General features: G+C 50.3%; 3 protein-coding genes across 4 annotated transcripts; all 3 read right to left on the reverse strand.

Moving 5' to 3' along the window:
• On the reverse strand, positions 1-9,914 carry ATF6B (activating transcription factor 6 beta). Of its 2 annotated transcripts, none has more exons than XM_054569147.1 (18): positions 9,812-9,914; positions 9,371-9,450; positions 9,154-9,232; positions 8,829-8,920; positions 8,219-8,354; positions 5,507-5,592; positions 5,232-5,367; positions 4,995-5,126; positions 4,714-4,847; positions 3,872-4,057; positions 3,695-3,786; positions 3,094-3,261; positions 2,821-2,928; positions 2,579-2,660; positions 2,335-2,405; positions 2,002-2,113; positions 1,776-1,860; positions 1-1,260 (listed from the first exon to the last, which is right to left on the reverse strand). In XM_054569147.1, the coding sequence occupies exons 1-18, from the start codon at positions 9,891-9,893 to the stop codon at positions 1,031-1,033; spliced, it is 2,091 nt and encodes a 696-aa protein (XP_054425122.1). In that variant the 5' UTR covers positions 9,894-9,914; the 3' UTR covers positions 1-1,030. The 2 variants fall into 2 exon arrangements, with proteins under 2 accessions (XP_054425122.1, XP_054425121.1); XM_054569146.1 differs by having other exon boundaries at positions 9,803-9,914.
• A 574-nt stretch (positions 9,915-10,488) lies between these two features.
• On the reverse strand, positions 10,489-11,947 carry FKBPL (FKBP prolyl isomerase like). The gene is made up of 2 exons (XM_054568695.1): positions 11,332-11,947; positions 10,489-11,124 (listed from the first exon to the last, which is right to left on the reverse strand). Exons 1-2 carry the CDS (start codon positions 11,704-11,706, stop codon positions 10,657-10,659), a joined length of 843 nt encoding a protein of 280 aa, XP_054424670.1. The 5' UTR covers positions 11,707-11,947; the 3' UTR covers positions 10,489-10,656.
• Positions 11,948-23,063: 11,116 nt separating this feature from the next.
• PRRT1 (proline rich transmembrane protein 1) lies at positions 23,064-26,637 on the reverse strand. The gene is made up of 4 exons (XM_054568696.1): positions 26,509-26,637; positions 25,063-25,604; positions 24,293-24,478; positions 23,064-24,145 (listed from the first exon to the last, which is right to left on the reverse strand). The coding sequence occupies exons 1-4, from the start codon at positions 26,525-26,527 to the stop codon at positions 23,969-23,971; spliced, it is 924 nt and encodes a 307-aa protein (XP_054424671.1). The 5' UTR covers positions 26,528-26,637; the 3' UTR covers positions 23,064-23,968.
• Between the last annotated feature and the right edge of the window lie 287 nt (positions 26,638-26,924).

The raw sequence follows: 26,924 nt of genomic DNA on the forward strand, positions 1-26,924 counted from the left end.
GAGAGAGACTTGGACTCTTCGCTCTTTATCCTACTCCCCTTCCTGCTAATCAGAAAACACAGCCTTTTCTGCCAGATCTGCTCTTGTCTTTTTCTTTCAACTGGACTCTAAAATCTGTCTCCTCCAGTTCAGGGCTAAAAAGATACTCAACATCCCCTCCCCTCCAAACACCACTCCTTCTCCAGTGTGGCCCCTCCTTTCTGGCTCACAGCCCTGGGGCCCCAACGCAACTGTTTGTCCTGGAAAGTGAAGGGAGGGAGGGAGAACTGCTAGAGTGCCGGACCGGGGAGGCTGTTCACCCCAAAGGGCGTGGGGGCCCATCCTTCCTGTTTACTCACATTCCAGGGATCTGTATCCTCTGCACTGTCACACCATGGGGCATCCATCCCTCACGCAGCTCCTCCCACAGGCACACCCCAGGGCTGCCAGGCAAGGGATGACAGGAGGTCTGTAGCCCCACACACACCCCACCCTAGGGCCAGCTGTCTTCAATGCTTAACTTTCTGATAGACTGGCCCTAGAGAAGCCACTTCCCCCCAAATGCCCTGCCACGAGCCAGGAAGGCAGCCACCATTCCTTTAACTCCCTCCAAGTTGTTTATTTAATAGTTAAAAAAAGATATGCACATACATAAATCTGATCTTCCTTGTCTCCCTTCCTTTATGTCCAGAAATGAGCTCCAAAATGTAAAATGGCCCTCATCCTGCCTAGGGACTACATTCCCACAGGCACATCCCAAACAGAGAAACCAAAGAATCAAGAGCCCACCCACCCTAAACCTTACCCTCACTCGATACCCTCAAACAAAGAAGCAGGGACTAGGGGTTCAGAGAAATGAGAAGAGCCCTATATTCCAAAAAGGGGTGAGAAGAGTGGTGAACCCCCTCACCTCCAAATAAGTGCTTAACCCCCACACCCTGCCCTTCCATTACCAACTGCCCAAGTGCAGGGATCAGGGAGATGAGAAACAGTCCCACTTAGTGACAACCTCTCCCACCCCCCAGTCCTAAGTCAGGGTGAGAGATAAAGGTCAGGGGTGATTGAGGTAGAGGGGCCGATGGGTGGCCTGGTGAGCCTGGCCGGCTGCAGAGGCTGGCAAGGGGCCACCGGTGGCATTGCCCGGGGTCGAGGACGGCTGTTTTCGGAGCGAGGGGGGCACCGTGGAGGTCTTGATGTGAATCACCCTGGTGTCCATGACCTCACACTCGATCTGCATCATCTCCTCATAGTCCCCAGGGGTCCCCTGGCTTGACAGGGTCTCTGTGAGAAGGAGGAGTTAAGAAAGAGGAGAAGATGGAGGCAAACAGACAGGAGGGGTCAGAAAAGCAGAAGTGGATAGGGGAGAAAGGATGATGGTGACCAGGCGGGTCCATAGCAGAAGTTAATGATGAGAATAAGGATGGAGTTGGTGCAGGGAGAGGAAAAGGAAAAGAATGACATTGATAAGTGTGAGGTCACAGAGGAGAGGATATCAAGAGAAAAAAGGAAGTGAGAGTCTGGCAGGTTCCCAGCCCGCCCCCTTCTGCCCAATACCTACCCAAGCACCTTCACCAAGGGCGGACCCACACATTGTCTTCCTCCCATCAGAGTCTCCTGCATTTCGTTCCGGTTTGCACTCATTTCCTGCTTCTTCTCACCCAATAGTCTAGCATCTCTCTGGAATGCCCCACTCCCCTGCACTCCCCCCTCAGCTCCTCATGCTGGATATCCCTGCTGGACCGTCCACCTTCCTCAATTTCTGGACCCTGCCCCAGTCCTAGGAGGGAAAGAATTACCATTGGGGGCCATGGCAGGCATCACGAGGGACATCTTGGGTCGAGAGGTCTTATTGTGGCTGATGGCTGGGAGTAGCAGGTGGTCCTGGGAAACAAAAGGGGACAGGTGGGGAGGGTGGAGCAAAAGAAGGCAGCAGGCTGTGTGGCTTTAGTCCCCAGCATCAACCTGAACACACACTGCTGGAAAACCCAGGGTGATGGGGACGGGCAGGGAGGAGGGGCTCACCCGCCGGAAGGAGACAACATAAAAGGTGTCTTCCCGTCGGTCAATTGCATCCAGGAACTCTGGCTGTGAACGGTCTGGGTGGCGATACAGCTGCAGTTGGCCCACAGGATCCCTAGGCAGGTGAAAAAACAGGATTTGGGAGGAACTAAGTCCAGTACCCCATCCCCACTGGGGAAGCAGGGAGATGATGAGAGAAAAGACAGGAGACCCCCAGTGGATGAGGGAGGCATAACATCACTGGTGGCAGTGGTGCCAAGCACTGGCCAGCTCCTAGGAATATAGCGCTTCAGAGTGGACCTTCACTGAATGAGAAAGCACATCCCCTAGACTCACCTTTCCGGGGGCCCAGGGAATTGGGTGGGCACTGCCTTAACTGAAGGCAACTTCTTCCGTCGCTGAGACTTCTAGAAGGAGAAGTGTCTAAGGATTTGAAGAGGGTGAAGGGAGAAGGGAAAGAGAGACGGCCCCTGGAAGCTGACGCCACCTAACACCCACCCTGCCACTTCCTCAACAATCCCTCAAGCCTCCGAAAGGACATGCTTCCTCAAAACCCCCAGGACACTATGCCCTTGTCTACCTGTCTCTCCTGGGCTCCCCGGGGCAACTTCCGCCGGCCTCTCTCATGGCGCTGCACCCAGCCGCTCAGCTCGTCAGCAAGCCTGGGGAAGCACAGGAGGGAGCAGCTCCGTGACAGGCCAAGGCTCCCACCGTCCTTGCCCGTACACAAGAGGGAGCAGAGGAGGAAGGAGAGCTGGTGTTCCAGAACACGAGGATGGAATGAATGGCAGGGAAGGTGCCCCAGCTATGGGTCCTACGCACCTCAGGGACTCAGTTCGGTTGAAGTGCCGGCAATCCGAGGAGAGGAAGAGCTGGTCCAGCTCTCTCAGCAGCAGCTCCTTGGTGCCCCCAGGAAAGGTTGTCAGGTTCCTGGAGTGAGGCAGGGAGGAGGCAGTGACTGTAGCTACCCAGCATGCCGTCAACAGAGAAGCCCATAATGGCAAAGAGCAACTATGGCTTCCCTCAAAAAGAAAAGATAAACTTCGGGGAGAAGACAACGCAGCACCCCCAAAAGAGAGAGGGCCCTCTCCTCACTTGAAACTTGGCTGGCCTTCATGGCTGGGCTGGGGCTCCTCGAGGCCCTGGAGGGGCTCAACTCCTTGAATGGGCAACTGTGCTGAGAACTCCAGCAAGTGTCTCCGGGGTCTAGGCTCCTCTCCGCTCATCCAAGGAGAGACGGTAGCTGAAGGAGGCTCACTGATGCTGTGGACAGGGAAGGACAGAGCACAAGGGAGAATTCCAGCTTTATCGAGGTGCTGGTTAAGGACAAGGGCTCTGCACACAGCCCATCTGTTATACAAGACTGACTCTCTTCACCAGCCGGATGGGAATGAGAACAGTGCCTACCTCACAGGGCCAGGAAACAAGAGAAAAGGAGCGTGCTTAACCTAGAGGCTACATCTCAGGAAGCACTTAAAGTCTGTTTTTATCAACATTATCAGCATCACCTACATCAGGACGTACCATGTGTGAGATTAGTGACAGAACAAGAAGGGATTGCTGGATACACCCCTGTGCCAGGGATCCCACAGCTGCCTGCATGCGAGTGGGACGGAGGAGATGGCACCAAAGTAGGAATCAGGTAGCTGAGGGTGAACTCCACTCCGAAGGTTCTGGGGGGCAAGGAAAGTCTCACCTGACAGGTCCAAAGTTGAAAGCAATGAAGAGAAGGAAGACCATGACGCAGACCACCTTCCTGTTTCCAGACCCTAACTTGAGCTCGCTGTTCTGAGGCACAGAGGAAGAGAGAAAAGAGGGTGGGTGAGGCCTCCCAAGGAGCCTATACTGCATCTCTCAAGGACCCAAGTCTCACCTCTGTCCACAGGATCTCCAGCCGCCGCCGAAGGGCAGCATTCTCCCGGCGCAGCTGCTGGTTGTCAGCAAGCACAGCCTGCAGCCGAGACTCCAGCCCCTGCAGGTACTCCTTCTTCTTCCTCCGGGACTGGCAAGCCGACTCCCGGTTCTTGATCATTCGCTGCTGCCGCTTCAGCAGCTTTGCCTAGGCACCCAGAATGCAAGGCGGGTAGGGGAGGGGAACCACTCCCTCAACTCCAGGGGCTGATTACCTAGAGCTCCTGGAGGCCACTCTCCTGCCTTTCTGACCTTACTTACAGAACCAGAGAAGGGGTGGGGGGACCTCCTCTCTACTAAAACATTTCAGGGACAGGGTCCTTCTCTCAACCACCCCCTGCTACTAATCCTTAGGGTTGAGAGAAGTTAGACTTTAGGAAGAACTTCCTCCATCCTGGTTCTTAGTGAAACTTCAGTTCCTCTCCTTGCTGGATGGTTTCCCCTCTTCTCAATTCTCCTTTCTTAGGGCCCTAGGTTTAACCTTGCTGATTAGGTTCTCCCCTAGAGGAAGCAGCCTCCCTCTTCCAACTACTGTCACAGCCACACCACAGAATGACTCCCCTGCCTTTGATTTACTGAGACCACCCCTACTTCTCCATCTGCAGTTTGGTAGCAAACCTAAGGATTCTAAAACTTCATAGAGTCGATACTCATATAAGAACAGGGGTCTACTCTGACTTTCAGGATCATCTTAAGGGTCTGCTTCCTCACTTTTTGCTCTCTTCTCACACCAGTTCTCTTCCAAGACAGATTTTCCTCTTCCGTTCCCATTACTAGCCCTACTCTCCACTACCCAATACTTACGTCCACTTCAGGTGGGCAGGAGTTCCCAGGCATAGGAGCTGGAACAATGCTCTTCCTCTCAGGCCGTGGAGCAGGGGGGGCCAGCCCCTCAGGCTGGACTTGAATAGCACCTTGAATAAGGACAACTGGGGACACTGGGGCAAGCGAACAGGAGAAAGAGGTCAGAGAGCTGTAAGTCACATGGGGTCCTGTGTCCACACCTAAGCCCCCAAGGGTCTCAGTGGCTCCGAGCTCCCTTAGAAGGTCAATCCAGCCTGCCTTCTTCTTTCCTTCTTCAGTACCTGGGGGTGGCTGGACAAAGGGCTGCAGAAGGACAGTGGTGCTGGGAGGCATGGTGCTGGGTGGCACTGGGACGGTGGTTATCACCACTGGTTTAGGCTGCAGCGGTGGCTTCCGGGCAGGCAGGGCTTTGCCTGAAGGAAGGTGACAGGAAAGAAGGAAGGAATGAAGGGAATGGTAGGACTGTAGACCTTTTATAGTCTACAGGGCTGTACACCAGTGTCAGGAGGCCCCATTACCTGAGGAGCCATCGGAGGATGGAGCCATGCTGACCTGAACAGCTCCAAGTGGGGGGCCTGGGACATCCCGCAGGAGACGCCCCTGAGGGGCTGGGAACTCTGTCTTCACTTCTAGTATCTCCTCTCCTATAAAAGCCTACAGGGTGCATTCCAGAAATCTTGTGAGTCAGAAGTGTTAAGGAGAAGGAACTGAAAAAGAAAAAGCTCTCCTACCTCTGAGAGTGAGAAGGAACTCACTACAGTGCCTCGAGGGAGGAAGAGACATGGATACTCGCCTGGTTGGGGGACTCTGCTGAGAACAAGGAAGCCTCAGAATTGATGGAGGAAGATGGAGAGACAGGTTCTGTCTTGGTCTGGACATCTGCGGGATGGGTGGCAGGATGAGACAAACAGATGGAGAAGAGGGTTAAGATGGAGAAATGGGGACATGGTCATTTTCCCTTGTACTTCCAAATAAAACCATTCTGGCCCTAGGGAGGCAGTCCAGAAGGTGGGGGTGCTGTGGGGCTGCTGCAGGCAGGCTCTCTTCCCACCTCTGCCCTGCATTGCCTTTCTTCTTCAGGGGTCCCTTCATTTTTTTTTCACCATTGCTCAGTTTTCCTCAAGGCTATTGTTGTCCTGCTTTTCCTCTTTCTTCCTCATGGACCTTGTCCATTCATGTCAAGGAGGCCCAAGCAGGGAGAGTCTGCAGCATTCATATGGGCCCGAACTCCTATCTGGCTGGATTTTCATCTCCTCCTGGCCCAATGTTACTAGACATCTCCATGCTGACAACCGCCAAGCCTGCACCTCTACCCTGGATGGCTCTCCTGTACCCTGATCTTGACTCCCAAACTCCCTGCCAGTCACTTCCATCCTCATACCCCACCGTTTGCGCAAATTCTACTGAACTTATATGGAGTTCACTGCTTGTCACTTTGAACAAATTCCCTTCCTACATCTGTCAGCCTCCCAGACACCAAATCACAAAGTCTCAGTCACCTCTAAGCCTTCATGGCCTCTGTTTAATCTATCTAATAATGCTTGTTGATTGCCCCATGTAGGTGAAACAAAGCCCGTCAGAGGGCTAAACTCAGCCCTCTGATTTTAGTCTGCCATTATCTCTGATCCATACTACTCATTTTAGTACTTAATTTTATGATCATCAATATTGCTATTCTAAAATGTCAAGTCAATTCACATTTTTATATAGGCAAAACAGCCATGTGATGTACAATTCCAAAGGGAGAAAGAGGAATTCAGTGAAAAGTGAAGCTCATTTCCCTTCCTTGTCCACCTGCCACCCAGATCCCATCCTCAGAGGTAGCCACTACTTGAGCAAATAACCACACATGATAACCCTCATGAGCCTCCCCAAAAGCAAGGCCTATGTCTTATGCCTCATGTCTATCAAAGTGACAAGTACAGGCCCTCAAAAAAATACAAGTCAGAGTGGAGAATCTGACGCCAATAATATATGCTTGCAAAGTCATCAACAATCTTTTTGCTATTAAAGGCTTTTCAATCCTTATTTTGTTTGTCCTCATCGTAACTTTTAACAATGTGCTCGATATGATCTGTGTGTTCCTCCAAATCCAATCTCCATCCTTTCCTGCCCTGCTGAGGCCCAAGAGGAAAACATGAATAGACTACATCACCAGGCCCCCTTGCCCTCTTGCTTCTTGTTGGAGAAGCACTGCCAGGAAACCCGGACAGCACTCTGAAATTAAAAATCAGCCTGTCCAACACTGATTTCATTGTGCTCCCTCATCAGAGGACCCCTGCTCTTGTGGCCTCTATCCAGTGAACAGTACCATCACTCAGGGGCAGTACCGTCGGCCCCAGCCAGAAACCCAGGCATCCTTTTTGACTCCTGCCCAATGCCCAGGAAGTCACTGCAACGCATCCATTCTACCTCATTCTTTCTGCCTTCTTCTTAGCATTTAAATATCTTACTTGATTGACCACATGAGCCTCGTCCTTGGTCCTCCTCCTCCTGCCTCCAGTATTTTTCTCTGCAATCCATTCCCTACTCTGCCATTAGAGTCATCTTCCTAATCATATTGCTGTCCTGCTTGATTCTTCAAAGGCTCCCAACTGCCCATGGGATAAAAGCTAAGAGTCCCTCAGCAGGGTTCCCACCTGGCTCTACAGCCTCTGCAGCAACTTGCCACTCCCCACTCCCTGTTCATATCCACTTTGAAGAGATGCAGGTTCCTTATATATACATGCCAGGCCCGACATTCTCATTCTGGCTAATTTCTATGTGTCCTTCAAAACTCAGCTCAGGAAACTCTTCCTCCAGCAGGACAGCCCCAATCTGGTGAGATGCCCTCTCTTATGAGCTTTCATAGCACCCTATGATGATCTCTATCCCAGGATCACCATACCTCTATTCACTGGTACTTGTTTTTCTCCTACCCACCACACCACAGGATTCTCAAGTCAGTGTGTTGGTCACATCTTTTTCATTTTTGCATCCCCAGCACCCTGTCCTGTACCTGGCATGGAGTAGGTATATATGTTTTCTGAATAAAGGCATTAAGAGTACATAAACTTGACAACTCTTAAAACAATAGCACAAATAATGTTAATTGTAAAATTTAGGAGTTGAGTATATAGTATTCCAACTTTCCTATATATTTAAACATTTTTTAATAATAAAATGTTGGAGTGAAAAAAATAACATAAATAAATATGTCCTAAACTGTTCAAAATCTTTAAAAAATGCAAAGCAACAGGAAGTTAAATCACACAACAGGATAGTAGGAAAAAGATAAAGAAAGAAAAATCACACTCATTTCTTCAGTGCTGCCCTTGCTGTGGTTTCCTAAAATTCTCCGTCTCACTCCTGGCCTCTCTCCTGGTTATCTGCCACTTCCCCTCCCCACCTTATCCTCTTTGTCCTGCTACCTGTCCCCCCACCCACCACACACATACATACACGTGTGCATACACCCACACATTCTACCTGGTATAGCCTGGGGGTGGGGGCAGGCTGTTATTACCTGAGGGGTCATCAGAGGTGGGGCCCACATTGATCTGGACGGTTTCAATCAGGGATGTTGGATCATCTCCCAGGAGGCAGAGTGGGGGTGCCAAGGACTCTATCTTCACAACCAGCACCTCCCCCACACCAGGGGTCTGAGTGAGAGTAGGGGTAAAGCGGGAAAGCAAAAAGAAAAAGAGAAAAGTAAGGGAGGTGTTGAGAGTAAGAGGAAGAACGGAGGCTTTACAGATTACAAACACCAATTATCTGACATTCAGGTTTGAATGGTGCTCAGCATCTCGCCAGTGGCCCTCTCCTTCTTCTGCTTGATTCCTGGGAGGGTTGATGACATCTCATGATTTCAAACAGTGCCTTACAGTGGACAGCTTGGGCAGGAACAGTTCCAGAATTCCCAGCCTCACCACATATCTCCATACACTAAAAAGATTCTACTTTCACTTCTAGGAACCAGAGTGGAGATGTAGCAAATGAGAATGTCAAAGAAATGACAAAGGCAGGAAAGGAGCTCCCCCACCCCCAACACAAATTAATACTCAGCACCTACGGGTAAAGGAAGTGGAGCAGAGTTCTTGCCACAGAGAATGGAAGTAGGGAGATGGCTCTCTCACCTGGCAGGAGGGCTCTGTAGAATGATGGGAAGATTCGGAGCTGAGAGAGGAGGAAGAGCGGGGAGAAGATGGTTCAGACTTCACCTGAAGATCTGAAGGAAAAAAGATTAGAAAATAACGAGGAAGCAGAGCCTGACAGGGGTCCAAAAAGTGTCCAAGGACTGCAGGTGTGGACCTCCTCACCGGGACAAGGCAGGAGAAACACATGTAAGGTGTTAAAGAGCACTCATATAGGGGAGATGTTAGGACACAGGGGACTGCATATTTCCTGAGAAACAGGGAAAATGAGTTTCTGGAAGAATGAGGGAATCACAAACGGTATTACCTGGGAAGATAGGCAGGGGGTCCCACGGGGGTTCAGGGGGGCTGACATCCATCCCCACATCCAACACGCTGCTGCCAAACTGAATAAAAGAGGATATTAGATGGCAGGGCTGGGAGAAAGGAGTGGCTCAGTCGAGCTCAGGCCTGGGGATGAGCCCGAGTTCTGGGACCACTCCCACCCACCGAGTGTAAGAGACAGGCTGCTGGGGAATCAGTACCGGGACATCCTGCTCTGGGCAACGGAAGAGCTGCGTCTGCTCCTCGGCCACCTCATCTAGGCCGGCGTACAGAGTGCAGTCTGCAAGAAATGCGGAGTGACAGGGGGGTTGTCCAGTGGCCCAGCGTAGGGATCCACCACAGCCCTCGCTCCACCCCTCAATGGATCGGCGCGGCCAGACCTACCGCCCGTTCACTTGAAAAATGATACAGCCGAACAACTTCAGCCCCTCCTCCCCCGATCCCGGAACAATCCGACGTTTCCGCGGGGAGCGGAGGTCTCCCCCAACTCCCGCACGCCCTTAAGGACAACGGGCACCCCTGCTGCTCTCCTTCGGAAGGTGGATTCCGCATTTGCCCAGCCTTCCTCTTCTGGCCTCCGCTTCCTCAGGGGCACAGTATGAGACAACCCTCTCCCGTTCCCGAGGCCTCACCCCACACACCCCAGTCCTCCGGGCTCAGCAAGTTGTCTGTGAAAAATCGCGTCGGGTCCGCAATTTCGCTGAGGAGCATCAGCTCCGCCATCTTTCCCCCCGCCCCCCAACCAACCCTGAGACAGTTCCTAAGGCCCGCCTCTCCCCATCAGCAACTAATCAATTTACTCTTCAAAAAGTGGGGCGCCCCGGAAGTTCTTGTGGCCAGTAAGAGACCTGGATGCTGAGCACATGAAGCAATAGAAGAGGCGGTTCTACAGGCCGAACCAATAAGGGTGGGGGCGGACACTTCCGTCACACCCGCCCATAGCTCTTGTGCATGCGCAAAACGGGACCGAGCGCGAAAGCTCCTGGGAGACGTAGTTCACAGGATTTAAAGGTCCGCCGTCTCCCCTCGTGGGTCCTAAATTTACAGGTTTAAACAGCTTCTATTCGCCTTCGGAAACGGCTAAGCCCGCTAAAACAAAGCCCATTGTAACCATGCCTTTTTAATGGTAAAGAATGGAAAGCGATGCACTGCTACCTCCCCTAGGAAGGCAAAACCTGGGAACGGGGTATCAGCTGAAACCCTCCCTCTGGGCCGGCCCTCCCCCCAAGTCTCACTGCACAGACCACAATTCACAGGTTCATGTCTCTTTTAAGGTTCAACTTAAGAAAAAAAATCCTCACCTGAGGATATGTTTATTAATTTTAGAGAGAGAAGAAGGGTGAGAAAGAGAGGGCATTGATGTGAGAAACATCGATAGTTGCCTCCCGCGTGCGCTTGGACCCAGGATTCAACCGCAAACTTTTGGCATACAGGACGACGCTCCAACGAACTGACCCATCCGGTCAGGGCAAGGTTTAACTTTTAATCAGCCAAACATCTTGCGGAGACCCTGAGCCAGCCCTGCATCCTGTTTCTTCCCCTGAAAGATCACCTTTCCCAGCTCCTCCCGGGCTGCCCGGTTTTTTGGGTCTACTGCCAGAACCTTCTTGAAGTCAGCAGTTGCTTTTTCCAGGTTCCCAAGGGCAGCCTGGGCAATGCCCCTTCGGTACAAGGCCTTTATATGCCCAGGTTCTCGCTCGAGCACCCGGTTACAGCTCTCGGCTGCCAAATGGGGCTGCCCTAGCAGCAACTGACAGGCAGCCAGATTGGCATGAAGGACAGTTCGTTCCGAAGAGCCAGGTGGGGGTAAAGTCAGCAGCAGCCGAAGAGCCCGTCCATAGCATCGGGCAGCCCCTTCAGGGTTCCCAGCTCGAAATAATTCTGTGCCCCTTGCATGTTCTTGCCTGGCCAGGGCCTCCTTCTCGCTGGCCTTCAGCTCCCAGGAGTCCTGGCCCTGAGTGAAGGAAGCCAGTGTGAGCCTGACAGGAGGTCCAGAGTGCCCAGGGAGCTGAAGTTCTGCCTCTTCACCTTGACACATGGACTCCAAACATTTCTCTATGAGGTCCCCCCAGGTTTCCTCCCTCCATGGGCCTAACCCCATAGTTAGCTCTGTCCAGCCCTCTGGCAACTCTGACCCAAAAGGAAACCCAAAAGCCAGTACCCGGCAGCGAGAACCCAGCTTGGGTTTGTCCAAGCCGTGGCCACGGATTATGATCTTCTTCACAAAGCTCCCATCCGGACAGTACCAGAGATCAGAAGCTTGGAGGGGCTCTGGCATCTCACTAGTTGATACATGAGATTTAACGGAGTTTTCTTCAAGTCCAGCAGCCAATTTTTCAGTTCCTTGAGCATTCTCTAGAATCTGGCTGGCTGGACCTGGGCTCATTCTCAGCTCAAGAACTTCAGTAGGAGGCTCTTGGGGCTGCTGCCTAATTTGAATAGTTGAATCAAGGTTCTTCTTGGGATTCTTTTCCCATCGTTGTTGCAATTGAGAGATGTCTCTCTTTCCAACTGGATTGATTGGTGGCGTCTCCATTTTGCTGCCTGGTCCCTTCCCCCGTGGGTAATCAGCTTGGGTCGGAAAGGGATGGACCAGGTTCAGGTCAACACCTGGAAAAAAAAAATCAAAAAACGCTAATTGTCAGGATTCCTAATTAGACTACTTTCCCGTCTTTCTGGATCCGGCCGCGGTCCTCAAAGTCCTCATTTGGTTTTTTCCTCCAAAAATCCAGCTGGAGCCTGGGTTCCACCCGGAACTAATCCAGAACTATAAATTCCACAATTCCCTGCGGTTCGGGGAGCCGCCCCAACTACGGACACCGATCGAGTCCAAAAGTCCCTGGGCGGCCGAATAGCCTAGCCAGGTGGCGCTGGCCAGATCACTTCGGTGACCTATCCTTCCGGAGCTAAGTGCTCACTGAATGCTGCCCTCGGAGTCTTGCCGCAGGCGGCGAGGACTGCTGGAACGGGGGCCGCAGGGGAGGGACACTGACAGTTAACTCTGGAGCCCGCTAGGCGGTGAATCCAGTCCGATTCCTGGCAGCCAATTGGGAGGCGGAAAAAGTCTGGTTAGCCCGCCTTTTGGGCTTGACATCATTTCCCACCCTCGCACGCGGAAAGCTCCAGGCCTTTGCAACCGAACTAGGCCGAGCCGAACCGAACTAGGCGAGTGCGGGCTGGCCAGGTTACTGAGTCTGAAGCAGTCCTGGAATGGGAGACTGGGGCAAACGCGGAGAATAGCGAATGGCGTGGAGCTGATTGTGGAGGATGGCGGCAGCAGGCCAGTCATCTTTTTATCTGGCTACCTCAGGCCCTGTGCTGTTGACTTGATCCCTTTGTTCAGGGCTGACAGTCACAGCCAACCTTCTGCTCCTTGGCCCATTCAGTCTGGGGTGCTCCAAGGGGCCGGTTGAAGCCCCTTTCTCCTCAACCGGCCCTGTTCCCTTGGGGGACCACCTGAGGCTTCTCCATACCTTTTCGCTCGTATTCATCATGGACTTGAAGCTCTTTCTTAAAAGAAATCTTAGTTCTCAAATTTTGATGTGCTTATAAATCACTTGGGGAACTTAAATTGCAGGTTCTGATTTAGGAAGTAGGATGGGCCTTGCAATTCTGCATTTCTTATAAGCTCTTGGATTCTGCTGCTGGTGGTTCATGGACCACATTTTGAATAGCATGATTCTAGAATAATCTCACCCCATTCCCTTTGCCCTTTGCTTTGTGCCCCTTCAGTGCGTCCTATATTTTGCACACATAACTGGTATAACCTGCTCCACTGGGTGTTCCAGTGGAAAACTGGGCCTCCTCCTAACAGAAGACATAGGCTCCTTTGTGGTTCAGCTTTGCTTGTCCAGTAAACTACAGGCTGGGCCACCACAGCTCTTTGGGAAAGGAGAATCCCATTCTCCATACCTCACTTTGGCTCCTTTATTTCGGTCTTTAACATCCTGGATTGTGCCACAGCCGACAAGGACCACCCAGGACAGCCAGGACAGAAGATAGTTTGATAATCCACAGATGGTGTGTCAAAACAGTTCACTCCCTGTTTTGTGTTGAGACTTACTAACCTGGACCTTTTTTTCAAGTTTTATTTCTGGGTTCTGGGCCAGAGTCACCTTAAGACACTGTCACCCCCTTTCTCCCATGACTTAAATACTCTGATTCTTGGAATCCCTGGGCTCCTACTGAAAAGTAATCTCTTTTCTCCTTGTTCCTTTCTCCTTCCGTTTCAGGGATTTCTGAGAAAGGCGGGAAATCTGGAATGAGTCACAAAAGGTTTGATTGTACCCTAATCCCTGGAAAAAGATTGCTAATTTGTATTATGTGTGCCTGAACTGAGAGGGACACTTAAATGACCCTTCGAAGAGCAACTTCTTTCAGCTTAAAGGAACTATACTACAAATGTATTGCCCTGTAGTGTGTGTGTGTGTGTGTGTGTGTGTGTGTGTGTGTGTTTCCTTTCAAACAGACTCTACAGGGCCAGGAACTTGTCTTCATTTCTTTTGTGTCTCATCTACTCACTCATTCATTCAACAAATATTTGTCAAGCACCTGCTATGTTCCAGGCAGCATGCTAGGAACTGGGGATACGTAAGTGAATGAGACAAACACAGTTCCTGCTCTCATGGAACTTACAGTCTGGCCAAGGAGGATAAGAAATTACAGTGCTATGAAGAAGTGTGAGATACTATGACAGTGAATGAGGGATGAGGGAATAGTCTTTGAGGATGAGATATTTTTATTGCCATCTAAAGAAGGAATTAGAACTGAAGCTCTGAGAACACACCTGTAGACCCCATATTGAGAAACACTGAATAACTGGTCAACTTTGCCTCTTCAGGTGATCTCTTGTCACCGTTGTGACTATAAAACCCAATATAAACACAGGCACTGAAACTCCTAAAAAAAGTAATTCAAATCATCCAGAATAAATACTTTTATTTTTTAAAAGTTGACTCATCAAAATGAAAACACAAAATTCAAGTTTTATAAGAAGACTCAGAAGTCCCTAAAAGAAATTCATGGATTTGTAGGTTCTCCCAGGTCTCAGCTTGAGAAATATGGGACTAAGAAGGAGCGAAGATGGGAAGCGTCACAATGTCTCTGCATCAATGTTGACTGACACACTGCTTCCTCTCTCCCAGCTCCCTGTCCCTTGAGTCTCATGATGTTGGGGCTCAATTCTCTGAGAATAGTCACCAAGGAATTAGGAAGTAGGGGGAAAACAAGCCAGGAGGATTATATCCCCAGGCTTAGCTAGAGAACATGGGATCTGAAGAAGACACAAAAAGAGGATGACAAATGAAAAATTGCTTACCTGTTGGGACAGAGGCTTGGACTGCGGAGTGAGGAAGGACTGATGTCTCTCTTTTCAAGCCTAAAGATTTGAAAATGAGATGGAAGAGCAGACTTGAGGGGAAGAGATGAAAAGGAGCCGTCTTCCCCAAGTGACTGGATTCCATCCCACCCTCCCACCATAAGTGTCCTCTGCTCCCCCTTTTTCCTTTGGTGACACAGGAACTAACCTCACCAGCATCAAAGTGTATGGATGCAACTGGGACATGCTTACCTTGTGTCTAAGATATTTTCCCAGCTTCGGGTGAGGAGGATGGTAGGGAGGAGCACACAGGAATCTCCAGAAAGGGAGTGAGATTATGGGAAACTGGGTTAAGAAGGTTAAAGACGTTTTCCCTTCCTGGCTGCTTAAAGATCAGCTGCCATGAGGAATACCACAGTAACTATCCGGACCAGTAAGTTCATGACCAGTACACTATTTCAGTGGAAACAAATGGTCATCGATGTCCTTCACTCTGGGAAGGCAACAGTGCCTAAGACAGAAATTCGGGAAAAACTAGCTGAAATGTATAAGGCCACACCAGGTGTCTTTCAGAACCCATTTTGGTGGTGGCAAGACAACTGGCATTGACATGATTTCATGATTCCTTGGGTCACACACAAAAAATGATCCAAGCATAGACTTACAAGGCATGGCCTGTATGAAATGAAAAAGACCTCAAGAAAACAGCGAAAGGAACGTAAGAATAGAATAAAGAAAAGGGGACTTCAGAGGTCAGTGTTGGTGCTGCAAAAAGTGAGCTGTAGGCTGGACAACAAAAGGAGTAAATGTTCTTCAGTAATGTGATCTGTGGTGATTGTGCAGATTTTTCATGAGAGGATTAAAAAACTAAGAACTTTTTTAAAAAGTCAAAAATACCTCTGGGAGAATGGAAGGACTGGGGGTGTCACTGATTCTGCTAGCTGTGATTAAGGAAGATGAGCCTCATTCTAAGGGGGCACGTAATGCCTTGCTGAAGATTGGTCTGAGGGAAAACCCCATATCTGACAAGTTTCTGAGGATTTCCTTGTAAATAATTGTTTTACACTCCACCTGAAATCACTTTCCTTCCTTCTTTCTGAGTCCTCTTCTTCCAAGGTGTCTCAGAGGATCTGGCCATATTCTGTTGCTTTCTTTGTCCTATTCCATAAGGACATTTTGCCCTCATTAAAGATCTAACCTGATGGCAGAATCCAAGGTGAGGTCCAGGAGCTGGTGCTGGGTAATTTGTGAGCTGGTGCTTGTTCTATGCTGTCTCCACACACAAACATAGGATACCTGCCCTCTAAATGGGCAATGTAGTGTTCTTATTCGTTTAATAATCTTTGCTGAGTACTCAGAATTCACCAATGAAACATGGAGATAAAGGCAGACTTAGCCCTGGCTGGTGTGGCTCAGTGACCTGAGCAGCAGCCTGTGAACTGAAAGGTCACTGGTTCAGTTCCCAGGCAGGGTACATGCCTGGATTGAGGGCTAGGTCCCCAGTTGGGGCGTGCGAGAGGCAACCCATCTGTGTATCTCGCATACTGATGTTGCTCTCCCTTTCTCCCTCCCTTCCTGTCTCTAAAAGTAAATAAAATCTAAAAAAAAAATTTAAAAAGACAGTTAACCATTGGTAGTCTAATAAGAGTAAAGAGTCATTTAACCAAAGCTCCAGATGCAAGGGCAAAAGTGATAAGTGGTAGGGAAGTGATGTCTTGTTGGGGGTGATCTGACAAGGAGTCCAGAGGGTTGAGCCTTCAGGAGGGCCATAATTTTGACATGCTACTTACTGCAGATGGAGAAAGCAGTGCAAGACAGGTTTGATTAGGAAAGGAATGTCACTTTATACCCAGTATTACTCATCTCTGGCTTGTCAATTTCAGCTTTCTCAGAGTATTCCAATACCTGTTGTGCTGCACTGTCACCAGCCATTGAGCCCATTGGAAGTTTTGACACCCTCACATCCCACTGTGTTCCATACTTACCACATGAGACCATATGCTGTACTTGCTTTCTGCCATTTAGCATCCGTACAAAAAATTCTTGCTTCCCAAAGGCTAAATAAATCTCCATTCTGTGAGTTTTTCTTCTGGGATTTATGTCAAAATTGTTCCTCGTGTTCATTCCCAAAGCATTTGGCTTCTGCTTCCCTTCCAGGTGGGGTTTTTGGGCAAGGCTTTACCACTGCAGTGAAATGTTTAATGATGAGAGCTGCTCTTTACTGAGCCCTGACCACCTTATGACCACAGTAACAGGCCTTGTGCTAGGTCTGATGTATGTATCACCTCATTTTCTCCTCACACAGCTCCAGGAGCTCCCTATTCAGTCATTCAGCAGATCCTTACGGAGGACCGCCGCTGGGCCAGGCACTGTGCTGGCTCCTGGGAATAAGGGAGTGGAAAAAAGTCCTGCATCTCTTGTAGCTTATATTCAAGTGAAGATAATAGGCTATAAAAATCCATCAGGATCCCTGGCTGGTGTGGCTCAGTGGATTGAGTGCTGGCCAGTGAGCCAAAGGGTCTCCAGTTTGATTCCCAGTCTAGGGCACATGCCTGGGTGTGAGCCAGGTCCCTAGCAGGGGTGCATGAGAGGCAACCACGCATTGATGTTTCTCTCCCTCTCTTTCTCCCTCCCCCTCTCTAAAAATAAATAAATAAAATATCTTTAAAAAATCCATCAGGAAATATAATGTAAATTCTGTAGAGTCAGGTGGTATTAGATAAATAATTACATCAAAAATAATATAATGTGCTTTGAACACAATGAAGCAGGGTAAAGGAATGGCTAGAAAATGCTCCCAGGAGTGCATAATGCTATTTTTAATCAAGTGATGAGGAAAGCCTCCCTGTGGAGGTGATATTGGTGCAGACATAAATGATGTAAGGGAGCACACACACATGTATCTGAAGGAATGTGTCCAGAGAGAATACAGGAGTGCCAAGGCCCTGAGGCAGGAAGGAATTGGATTTGTATGCCAAGCTCGTAGTAGCTAGGACACTAAGGGACCGAAGTGGGTTGAGCAGGGAAAGGAACGGAAAGAGTAGGAGGGTATTAAGTCTGAGAGGTGGGGAGGAACTAGACTAGGTAGGCTTTGCAGGCCAAGATAAGGGTTTAGATTTTATTCTAAGTGACTGAGAACCATCAGAGGGTTGGAGCAAGGTGAATGGTATCATCTGGTAATTTGAAGTATCACTCTGGTTTCAGCATGGGGGAAGGATTATACCAGTCAAAAATGGAAGCAGGAAATCCAGTTAAGGGGCTAGTCATGGGAGCTTGGTTAGGGTAGAGGAGAGGCCAAGGGCAGAGTCCCAAGGTCCTTGGACATTTAGGAGTCTGGAAGTGCATTAGGAGCTGTCAGTGGAGACAAGAAGGAGCAGCAATAAGGAACTAAGGAAGGCTTTCTTTAGTTGAATACAGAAAGAGTATTTGAAGTGACGAAAGTATTTCAAGGAGGAGGGAGTTATCAGCTGTGTAAATGTTGCTGATGGGACTAGTCCCAGGTTTCTCAGTCTTGGCACATATGTATTATTACAAAGTAAATGAACATCATGTAGTTTAAGAAAGAACATCTTCCCGCTATTGTTGGAGCTCCTTCCCTGTGTCTCCCTCTCCATCAGAAGTCCCCTCCCACCGAGGATAACCGCTCTTCTGAATGTTGTGCTTTTACTACTAGGCGAGTAGAAAGTGAATTTTCTTTTTTCTTCTCAAAGACAAGTTATATTATTATAGTGTGTTTGTATGATTATGGAAATGTTTTAGTAAAGAGGGGAAAACAGATTATGTGGGAGAGATAGGGAATAATTTCAAGAGTCTGTTTCTGACCAGGTGAGAAGGGACGGGATCCCAGTGCACAAATGGGTGAAGCTGGGAGCAGGTCAGCTACTCTGCAGTAATGAGGGGATGGCAGTGAATATGGCAGAGATGCAATGGCATGGTAAATTTGGGGATGAGACCATGAAGAAGTTCTCAAAGTTTCTGTTTTCTCACTGAAATAAAAAGAAACGTTGTCATCTTGTGAAATTATGGTCTCAGATTTGGGGACTATGACCCAATGTGGAAATGAGGGCTGGCAGTCCATACCGAAGGCCCACAGGACGTGAGACCAGTGACTATGACTGTGTTTTCCCCCAAGATGTATTTAGCTGTTGGGCGCAAGTGTGGAGCAGGCAGAATTGGATTTAACCAGGAATAAAATGTGTTGGGTGGTGAGGGACAGGGCTGGGAGGTGATTATATTGTTGGGCCTGGGGTCCTGCACTGGGTAATGAGGGAAGTGAGAAACTGAGGGGATCAAACATCAAAGAAGTGAGAGAGTAATCGGATGGGAGGTCTCGGTGGGGCTGACAAATTTTGGGGTTGAGAGTCCTGGCCAGAGGAGGTGGTGACATGAAATGACTGAAGAGGTTTTTGAAAGTGTGGCAGTCATTGGTAACAACCAAGTCAGAGATTTGACCCAGGGAGTGAGTGGCTGGGGAGAGGGGAGAAACAACATTGTAGGTACTGAATCTTCACGAATGAAGAAGGATTGGAATGGAATCCCCCTGAATGGAATCATGGGGAAATCAGAGCTGTAAGTAGAAGGGGTCAGAGCCTCTCCTGGGGGACAAAATCTTTGTTGTTAGGGTTCAAGAGCCAAGGGCAACATGTTGGGAGGGGGTTGAGGTAAGGTGGAAGGAGACTCAAATTGGGACAGGCTTCCTGAGAGAGGAGTCAGAGTGAGGTGAAGAGATCTGGGAGAAGTAATTTGCAATCACTTTTTTCTCTGCCTAATTCCTTTCAGTTCAATGGAGTCCAAAGAGGTTTTATCTGAAAGGATCTGAAAACCAGTGATAAACCACGTCTGCTTCTTGCATTCATATGGTAAGGTGAGTACGTCAAGATCTCAGAGGGGAAGAGCTGGGGGAAAATGCAGATAATGTCAATTATGGGTAGGTTTTAGACCTGGTACCTTTCTCCTAGAGAAAGTTACTCTGCTTGAAGCCACACCTTTTGTCCTCTCCCCTCCCTGTTCGTGGCCCCTGAAGTGATTCCCAGCCTTGGCTGGCCATGAGAATCGTCTGGGGATGTCTTTAAAAATAGTGATGCCTGAGTACTGCCCACAGAGATTTAATCGGTCTATACGCAAACAAGGCTTTGGGATTTTTAAATGCTCCCTGGGTGAATCTAATGTGTAAGCAGGGCTGAGAACCATTGCTTCAAGGAATGCTGCAGCTCTGTTTAGAAACCCATTGCTCTAGTCCAACCTGTAGAAGAGAGAGATTCCTTCTTGCTGGAGTTGAGGGGCTGAACTGATCTAGGCCTTGAAGAAAAGGTAAATTTTAGCAGACTGGAGCTGCAGACGTGAAATTTGGAAAGAACATCCTGAGCAGGCTTAGATGTGATCTGAAACACATAGTAAGCAGAAAATGATTTGGTTTATAAGAGACAGATGTTGGAGAAAGAGGTCTAAGATTTGAGGACAGCTGGGTAAAGACATGGAGGTAGAAATGATAAGTAATTCAGTTTGGTTGGAGATTAGGCTGAAGAGAGAAAGCTGAATGATTTTAAATTATGGAGGGTGTTAAGGACCAGATTAAAATTTTGTAAATAATTGAGTAAGCAAAAGGGAATTTTGCAGGCCTGTTGAGCAGTGGGCTTATAAAATGGGTGTAGGGACAATAACCTGATAGCTGTGTGAAAGGGAACTTAGAGTAGGTAGATGTAGGAAGTAGGGGCAACTGTTAGGAGAGCTGTTGCAATAATCCTATGTGAGATCATTTTTCCGGCAAGGGCTGGGGAAAAGTTGTAGACTCAAAAGATACTGTGGTGGTAGAATTGACTCAGCTTGTCAGCAAACCGAAAGTAAAGGCAGGAGGGAGATGGAGAAGGCATCAAATTTTCAGATAAACGTGCTGGGGAAATAGTGCCATTAATAGAGAGAGGGAAGCAGGTTTCCAGTAGCATTTCATCAGTCTGGTTTGGAATTTGCTGAGTTTAGAGGACCAACAAGCATGGTCCATGTGGATGTGTTCCATAGGCCCTGGAAGAACGTTTGCGTATAGATATATAGGTTGGATAATGTCTTAGTAAAGTCAGGCTGTTGTAACAAAATGCTATAAACTGTGTGGCTTGTAAACAACAGACATTTATTTCTCAGAGTTCTGGTGGCTAGAAAGTCCAAGATCAAGGGACCAACAGATTCAGTGTCTGCTGACAACCACTTCTGGTTCATTAATGGCTCTTCTAACTATGCCCTTACATGGGGGAAGGGGGAAGGGAGTTCTCTGAAGTCTCTTTTATAAGGGTACTAATTCCATTTATGACAGTACATCCTCATGACCTAACACACCTCAATGCACCATTGTCACATTGGGGATCAAGTTTCAACATGTGAATTTTGGGGTAATACAAACATCAGTCTATAGCAGAGAAACATTAGAAATAATGTCCGAATTTCGGGTGGATGAGATTTTCCAGGGAATGTCTCAAAGAAGGAAAAAATCTAGAGTAAGCTCTTAGGGGAAGAGAGGAGAAAAAAAACAAGGGGGGAGGAAGATGATTAGAGGTATGTATGAAGGTTAGGGGAAGGAGGTGACATGTCTCTTACCCTGGGGGTGTGAGGAATCCAGAGTCAAGGGACAAACATGAAAGAGTTCGGGAAAATTCCATTGATTTTGGCTCCTGGTAACTTCTGGTCATTGGGTACTATGTGAGCAGAGTGGAAGCATATTTCAAAGGGTTAAGAAACAGTGTGTATGAAAGAAAGACAGACACAGAAACATCTGTGACAATAATACTCCCTGATTTAAGGGAGGGAAATGAGTAGGTAGTAAGGAAGCGGGGGTTGCAAACATGAATTCTTTTTTCAAGGAGTTTGGTGATGCCCTGCTGGTGTGGCTCAGTGGATTCCAGTGCCGGCCTGCACATCAATAGACTGCTGGTTCGATTCAGAGGCACATGCCTGGGTTGTGGGCCAGGTCCCTAGTTGGGGGTGTGTGAGGCAACTGCACATATTGATGTTTCTCTCCCTCTCTCTCTCCCTGCCCCTCTCTCTAAAAATAAATAAATAAAATCTTAAAAAAAAAAAAAAAAAAGTTTGGTGAGAAAGGCACATTCAGCCTGAAATGTCTAAAGGAGAATCCATGCCCCAGCCGGTGTGGCTCAGTTGGTTGGAGCGTTGTCCTGTAACTGAAGGGTTGCAGGTTCTATTCCTGGTCAGGGCACATACCTAGGTTGTGGGTTTGATCCTGGTCCTGGCACATTCGATCCTCAGGCCAGGGGCATATGGGAGGCAACCAGTCGATGCTTCTTTCTCGCATCGATGTTTTCTTTCTTTCCCTTCCTCTCTCTCTAAAAGCAATGAAAACAAAAAAGTCCTCAAAAATGTCCTTGAGCGAGGATAAAAAATTAAAGGAGAACCAAAGATTTCCACACCCCATCCAATTTCTCCTATTTCCTTCTAGTTTATTAACTCCATGAGGCCAGTGTTCTCATCTGCTGTCTCGGCAATTACCTCACCGGCATCCTGCACAGTATCTGCATGTTGTCTGAATGCATGGAGTCAGAATAGGACCATGTTCGGCAGGTATACAACTGAAGATTCCAAGTCCACTGCCTGTACCCCACTCCCCTCCCCAAGAGGCCCCTTGACTGGCCTTCAGGGTAAGAGAGGGCAACAGGCCCCAAATGGATTTAAGAGGATTTCAGAGACCTCCTCCCTGGGGCTCTGCTGTAGTCTGAATGTGTTCCCTCCAAAATTCATATGTTAAAATTCTAATGTGCAGAGACGGTATTAGGAGGTGGTATCTTTGGGAGGTGATTAGGTCCTAAGGGTGAGCCCTCATGATGGGATTAGTGCTCTTATGGAAGAGACCACACAGAGTTCCCTCCCCTCTTCTGCCATGTGAAGATACAATGAGAATGCTGCAACCCAGAAGAGGTCCCTCCCTCACCTGATTGTGCTAGCACCCTGATCTCAGACTTCCAGCCTCCAGAACTCTGAGAAATAAATTACTGTTGTATATAAGCCACCCAGTCAGTGATATTTTTGTTACAGCAGCTGGCATAGACTGAGACGGGCTCCCACAGCTCTTTCCTTTCGCCTTCCCTATACTGGTACAACACACCAGTTAGGGCTCTAATTCAAGTTGTCAGCTACCTTCCAGCCTGCATGGAGGAACAGCTGTGCGTAGTTGGCATCTTTTCTCTGCCCTTGCCACCCTATCTCTGACCAACTTCTTAAGAATCATCTGACCTCTTCTTTCCTCCTGACTTTTTGGAGTCCTGCAGATAGATCTCTGGATCTCCTTGTATCTTCTCCCTCTCCAAAACCCTAGGTCTACTGTGGTACGTAGTGGAAAAGGTGCGTTGGGGAAAGACATCCCCACTGAGAGTGGATCCCAAGATCCTCCCAGGTAGTATCCCAAGGAACCCTTCTCCCTGTATTTGTGTCTGTTTCTCTGGTGTCCTGGAAATCTGCTGTTAGTCTGTCAGTTTTCTTCCCCCACCACATCCCAAAGAGAAATGAGGGGAAGTGGAAAAAGGGAACCAAAAGATCAGGGTCTTTGCAAAGCTTCGGTCTTCAGAATTGCAGTTAATAAATCGATTTAGACTCTTTAATATTGTCTTTCAGAAATTCACACACACACGCTCACACACAGATCAGAATAAAGTGGGGACTGCCTAGGGAAGTGGGGAGCGGGCCGGCTCCCTCCGGACATTACAAGGTCCGTACCCTGGGATCCCTTCTGCCTGGCTGCTCAGGGGTTGGGAAAGGTGGAATGGAGTATTTACAGACAACCGGGGCGTAATCTTCATCCCAGGGAGTAGGATCCTAAACTAGGAACCTCCCAAATCTCGTAACAAAACAAAACGAAACAAAATTAGGAGTTCTGGAATTAGCAGGAAAATCAGCGGAGATTTGGGGGAAGGAGATGCGCGAACTGTACTAGAGAAAAAGGAAAAAACAAACTGGGAGTGAGCCTGGGATCGTGGCTACCCCAGAGCTGGAATCTTGCGCCAGTGGAAGGGGAGGAGTCTGTCCGGGAACTCCGCCTGCGGCCACAAACCCAATCACAGCACTGAATCACCCGCGAGGAGCTAATGAACCCTGGAGGCGGGGTATTGTCAGAGCCGGGGCCCGACCTACGGAGGAGGAGGAGTTTGGGGTACCGGTCTCCAAACTGCGGAGCAAACACCCAGGGAGCTCCGCTGGGGGCGCTGCATTTAGAGGAGTTGGGGGTCTGGAGCGACGGGAGGCCGGCATTTGGCTGAGATCCAGGGAAGCGGCGTCCTAGGGGTGTGGGCTTTGGCGGGGTTCCTGAGGAACTGGATTCGGAGCGTGCCCAAAAGGCGAGAGGCTCTGTGGAGTCCGAGTTTAGGACCTATCGAAGTCCGGTTGCCCCAGGGGCGGGTGTGCAGGGCGCCCATTGGATCCGCGGCATGATTGCAGAATGTGCTTGGGAGGTCGAGGGGCGCAGGGTGGGGCCGGACGGGGTGCGTCCTTACGGATCCCAGTAGTTCTCGTGGTGCTGCGCAGCTATGATGATGACTACGGTGAGGATGGTACAGAGCACCATGGCTGCGATGCCCACCGCCAGGGATATGAAGGAGAAATTCCGGGCTTCGCGTGAAGCGATCTCGGCCGACACCATGTCTCCGCGGGCCAAGGCTGTGCGCACCTGCGGGGAAGGAGAAGGGAGGGAATTGGACCAGAGAACTGTGCCTCAGCCTTTCTCTAAGATGCTCCCCAGAACGTCCAGCACTCCCTGGGAGGAAGAAAAATCGAGTGAGCCTCCTCCCCAGGCGCGCCCCCCACCCACACACACCTGCACTGCTTTGAAGATGGCGATGATGCCTGTAGGCCAGAAGCAGCAGATGGTGGTCAGCACTGCGATGGGCATGTAGTCATGTGGCGGGCGCCTCGGCTCCAGCAGGGCCAGCCCGGGACCCTGGGGCGGTGGCGGGAGCGTAGAGGTTACTCCTGTTCCCGCCGGGGGCCCGCCTGCATAGGGCTGTGGAAAGAAGGTGTGGGGGTGGGGGTGGGGGAACAACGTCACTCGGACCCTCTGAGCCGCACAATGTTCCCCTTTTGGAAGAGCAGTTTTTAAAGCACAGTTCTTGCGCGTTACTTCTCAAAGAACTTGATCGTCCATTAGCCTTCCAGAATACCCATAAATTCTACCTCGGTCCCTCTGCTCCCTTCCTTGCTGTCATTAACCCTATATCCTCGGGGGTCTCCACACTCCCTCCCCCAGAGTGTGGCCCCACCAGCGCTGCCCTGGTCTCACTTAAGACCTTGTTTCTTCTCTCTGGTATCTACCAGGCCTTCCCTACTCCATCGCAGGTTCTTTCCCTTCATCTGTTGTTCCCTCTCCCAGGCCGTGATCTCTGACCCCAACTAACTGCCGGACACCCTCCCTCCCCGTTCTCAGGCCTTTCCTTAGTCCCTCCTCTATCTAGTCCTTACCACCGAAGACCACCAGGTCCCCTGGTCCTGTTTCTCTAGCCCACTAGTCCCCGAGGTGTCCCCAGTTCCTGGTCTTGCTCCATCGTGCCCTCCTCCTCCTCCCAGGCCCCAGTTCCGCCCCGTACTCACCGCGCCCACTGGGTAGACCGGCACATAGGCAGTGCAAGGCTGCAGCTGCAGGGGATAGCCGGGGGCCACATAGCCCCCCAGCGGCAGCGTGCCTACCGTCCCGGTGTGCGTAGGCACCACGAAGCCGGGGGCCTGGGCAGTGTGAGAGGGTGCCGGCGGGGGCGGGGCGGCGGCGGCAGGCGGCGGTGGGGGCGGTGGGCCCTCGAAGCGAGTCTCCTGCAGGTAAGGGTCGGGTGGCATGCGGGGCAAGGTAGCGCAGCCGGGTGGGGGGGCCCCGGAGGCCGGGCCGGGCGGGGCGTGGTGTGGGGGCCGTGGCAGAGTGGCAGAGGAGGAGGGACCGCGCTGAGCAGGGGCCCCTGAAGAAGCCAGGCCGCCAGCCCCTAGGCGCGGGAGGGTGGCGGTGCCGGACTGGTGGTGGTGGTGGTGGTGGTGGTGGTGGTGCGAGGAGGGGGCTGCCTGTGGGGGCGGGACGGGGGGTTCGGCCGGCGGCTGGGGGGCATTGTAGGGTGGCGGCGAGGTGTGAGGGACTGAGTCCGGGAGGCCTGGGGACAGTGAGCAGAGGTGAGGGAACAGGGAGTGATAAGACAGAGATAAGGAAGGGTAGAGGGAGACGAAGAGGGTCAGGGATGAAGGATAATGAGAGAGACAGAGGAGATGGGTGAGAAGCCACCTCTCATTTTAGGGGCAGGAGAGGGGTTGTATCTAGGCCGTCTGTGCCCCCCTTCTGTCTTTCAATCTAGTTTTGAGGTCACGACTCTCCATTGCTCCTTTCTGTTCTTCACAGCAAGGTGCACACAGCTTTCACCAGCAGACCCAGTCCCCTGTCCTCCTTGGCGCATGGCTGCTTTGGGGTTTGCCTAGCTGAGCTAGTCCTGTGTGTGTACATGAGTAGACACACAGCACTGTTTAACATGTGCTCAATTCAACAATTGTGTAAGCACATGTAGGGTGACATGTTCCACTCTGCCATTCCTTCAGTGGTGAGGGGGTGCCCTAGCCTCTCTGGGAATCTCACTACTTCTTTTAGGGCTGATAAGGATCTGCTGCATTTCACTCCCCTAACAACCCCCATCTGATAGTGTCTCCATATTTCCCCGCTGGATGTCTCCATGCCAGCCAGTGTCACCTGTCTATCACTCCCAATGATGCTATCCCCGCACTACCTGGCTGATGCTAAGCCACTCTATACTTCCCTCAGTGCCTCAACCTCCCCACTGCTGCCCATGTTGTTGGCAGGGAGCAGAGGCTGAGACTGGAAGAAGGAAAGGAAGAAAAGGAAGGGATATAGTAAGAGGAGGGGGATTTGGGGGTAGTTGAGAGCTGGATAGAAGGGGAATGAAACCAAACCACCCGCTAGGGAGGAGTAAGGGAGGGGGTTGGAGCCGAGGGTGTGGGGAGAGTCAGGAGACCATGGAGGGGGTGGAAGATTTTGTTGTGGATTTTTACCTGACTTTTCCGATGACATGCTTGTGGTCTCACTGGGGCAGGGTCCCTGCAGCTGGAGTCCCGGTCCCCAACTGGCGTCAGAGTCCGGGTGCACGGATTGCGCAGCCAGCAGCAGCGCAAGAGATGGAGAGAAGACAGCAGCGGGGGTGGGGGGGGGGATGGAGGGAGAGCAGGGAGGGGGAAGAGCTTAAAGGGACCGGGGCGGGGGTGGAGGAGCGCTTGAGACGTACCCCTACTTGCCTCCCCTCCTCTCGCCCCGCTTCTCTCCTCCTCTCACCCCAACAGTCAAGCACCCCCCCCCTCCCAGTTCGGGCTCCCTTGGAGTTGTCATGGAAACAGGGAGGCAAGCAAGACCAGGCAAGAGGGGTGGGACTAAGGAAAGGAAGGATGGAGAGAACTCTCTAGAGTCTCCCCTC

This window comes from Pteronotus mesoamericanus, unplaced genomic scaffold (assembly GCF_021234165.1).
Source record: "Pteronotus mesoamericanus isolate MK-2021 breed Mesoamerican mustached bat unplaced genomic scaffold, CSHL_Meso_final contig_20, whole genome shotgun sequence".
NCBI classification, from domain to species: domain Eukaryota; kingdom Metazoa; phylum Chordata; class Mammalia; order Chiroptera; family Mormoopidae; genus Pteronotus; species Pteronotus mesoamericanus.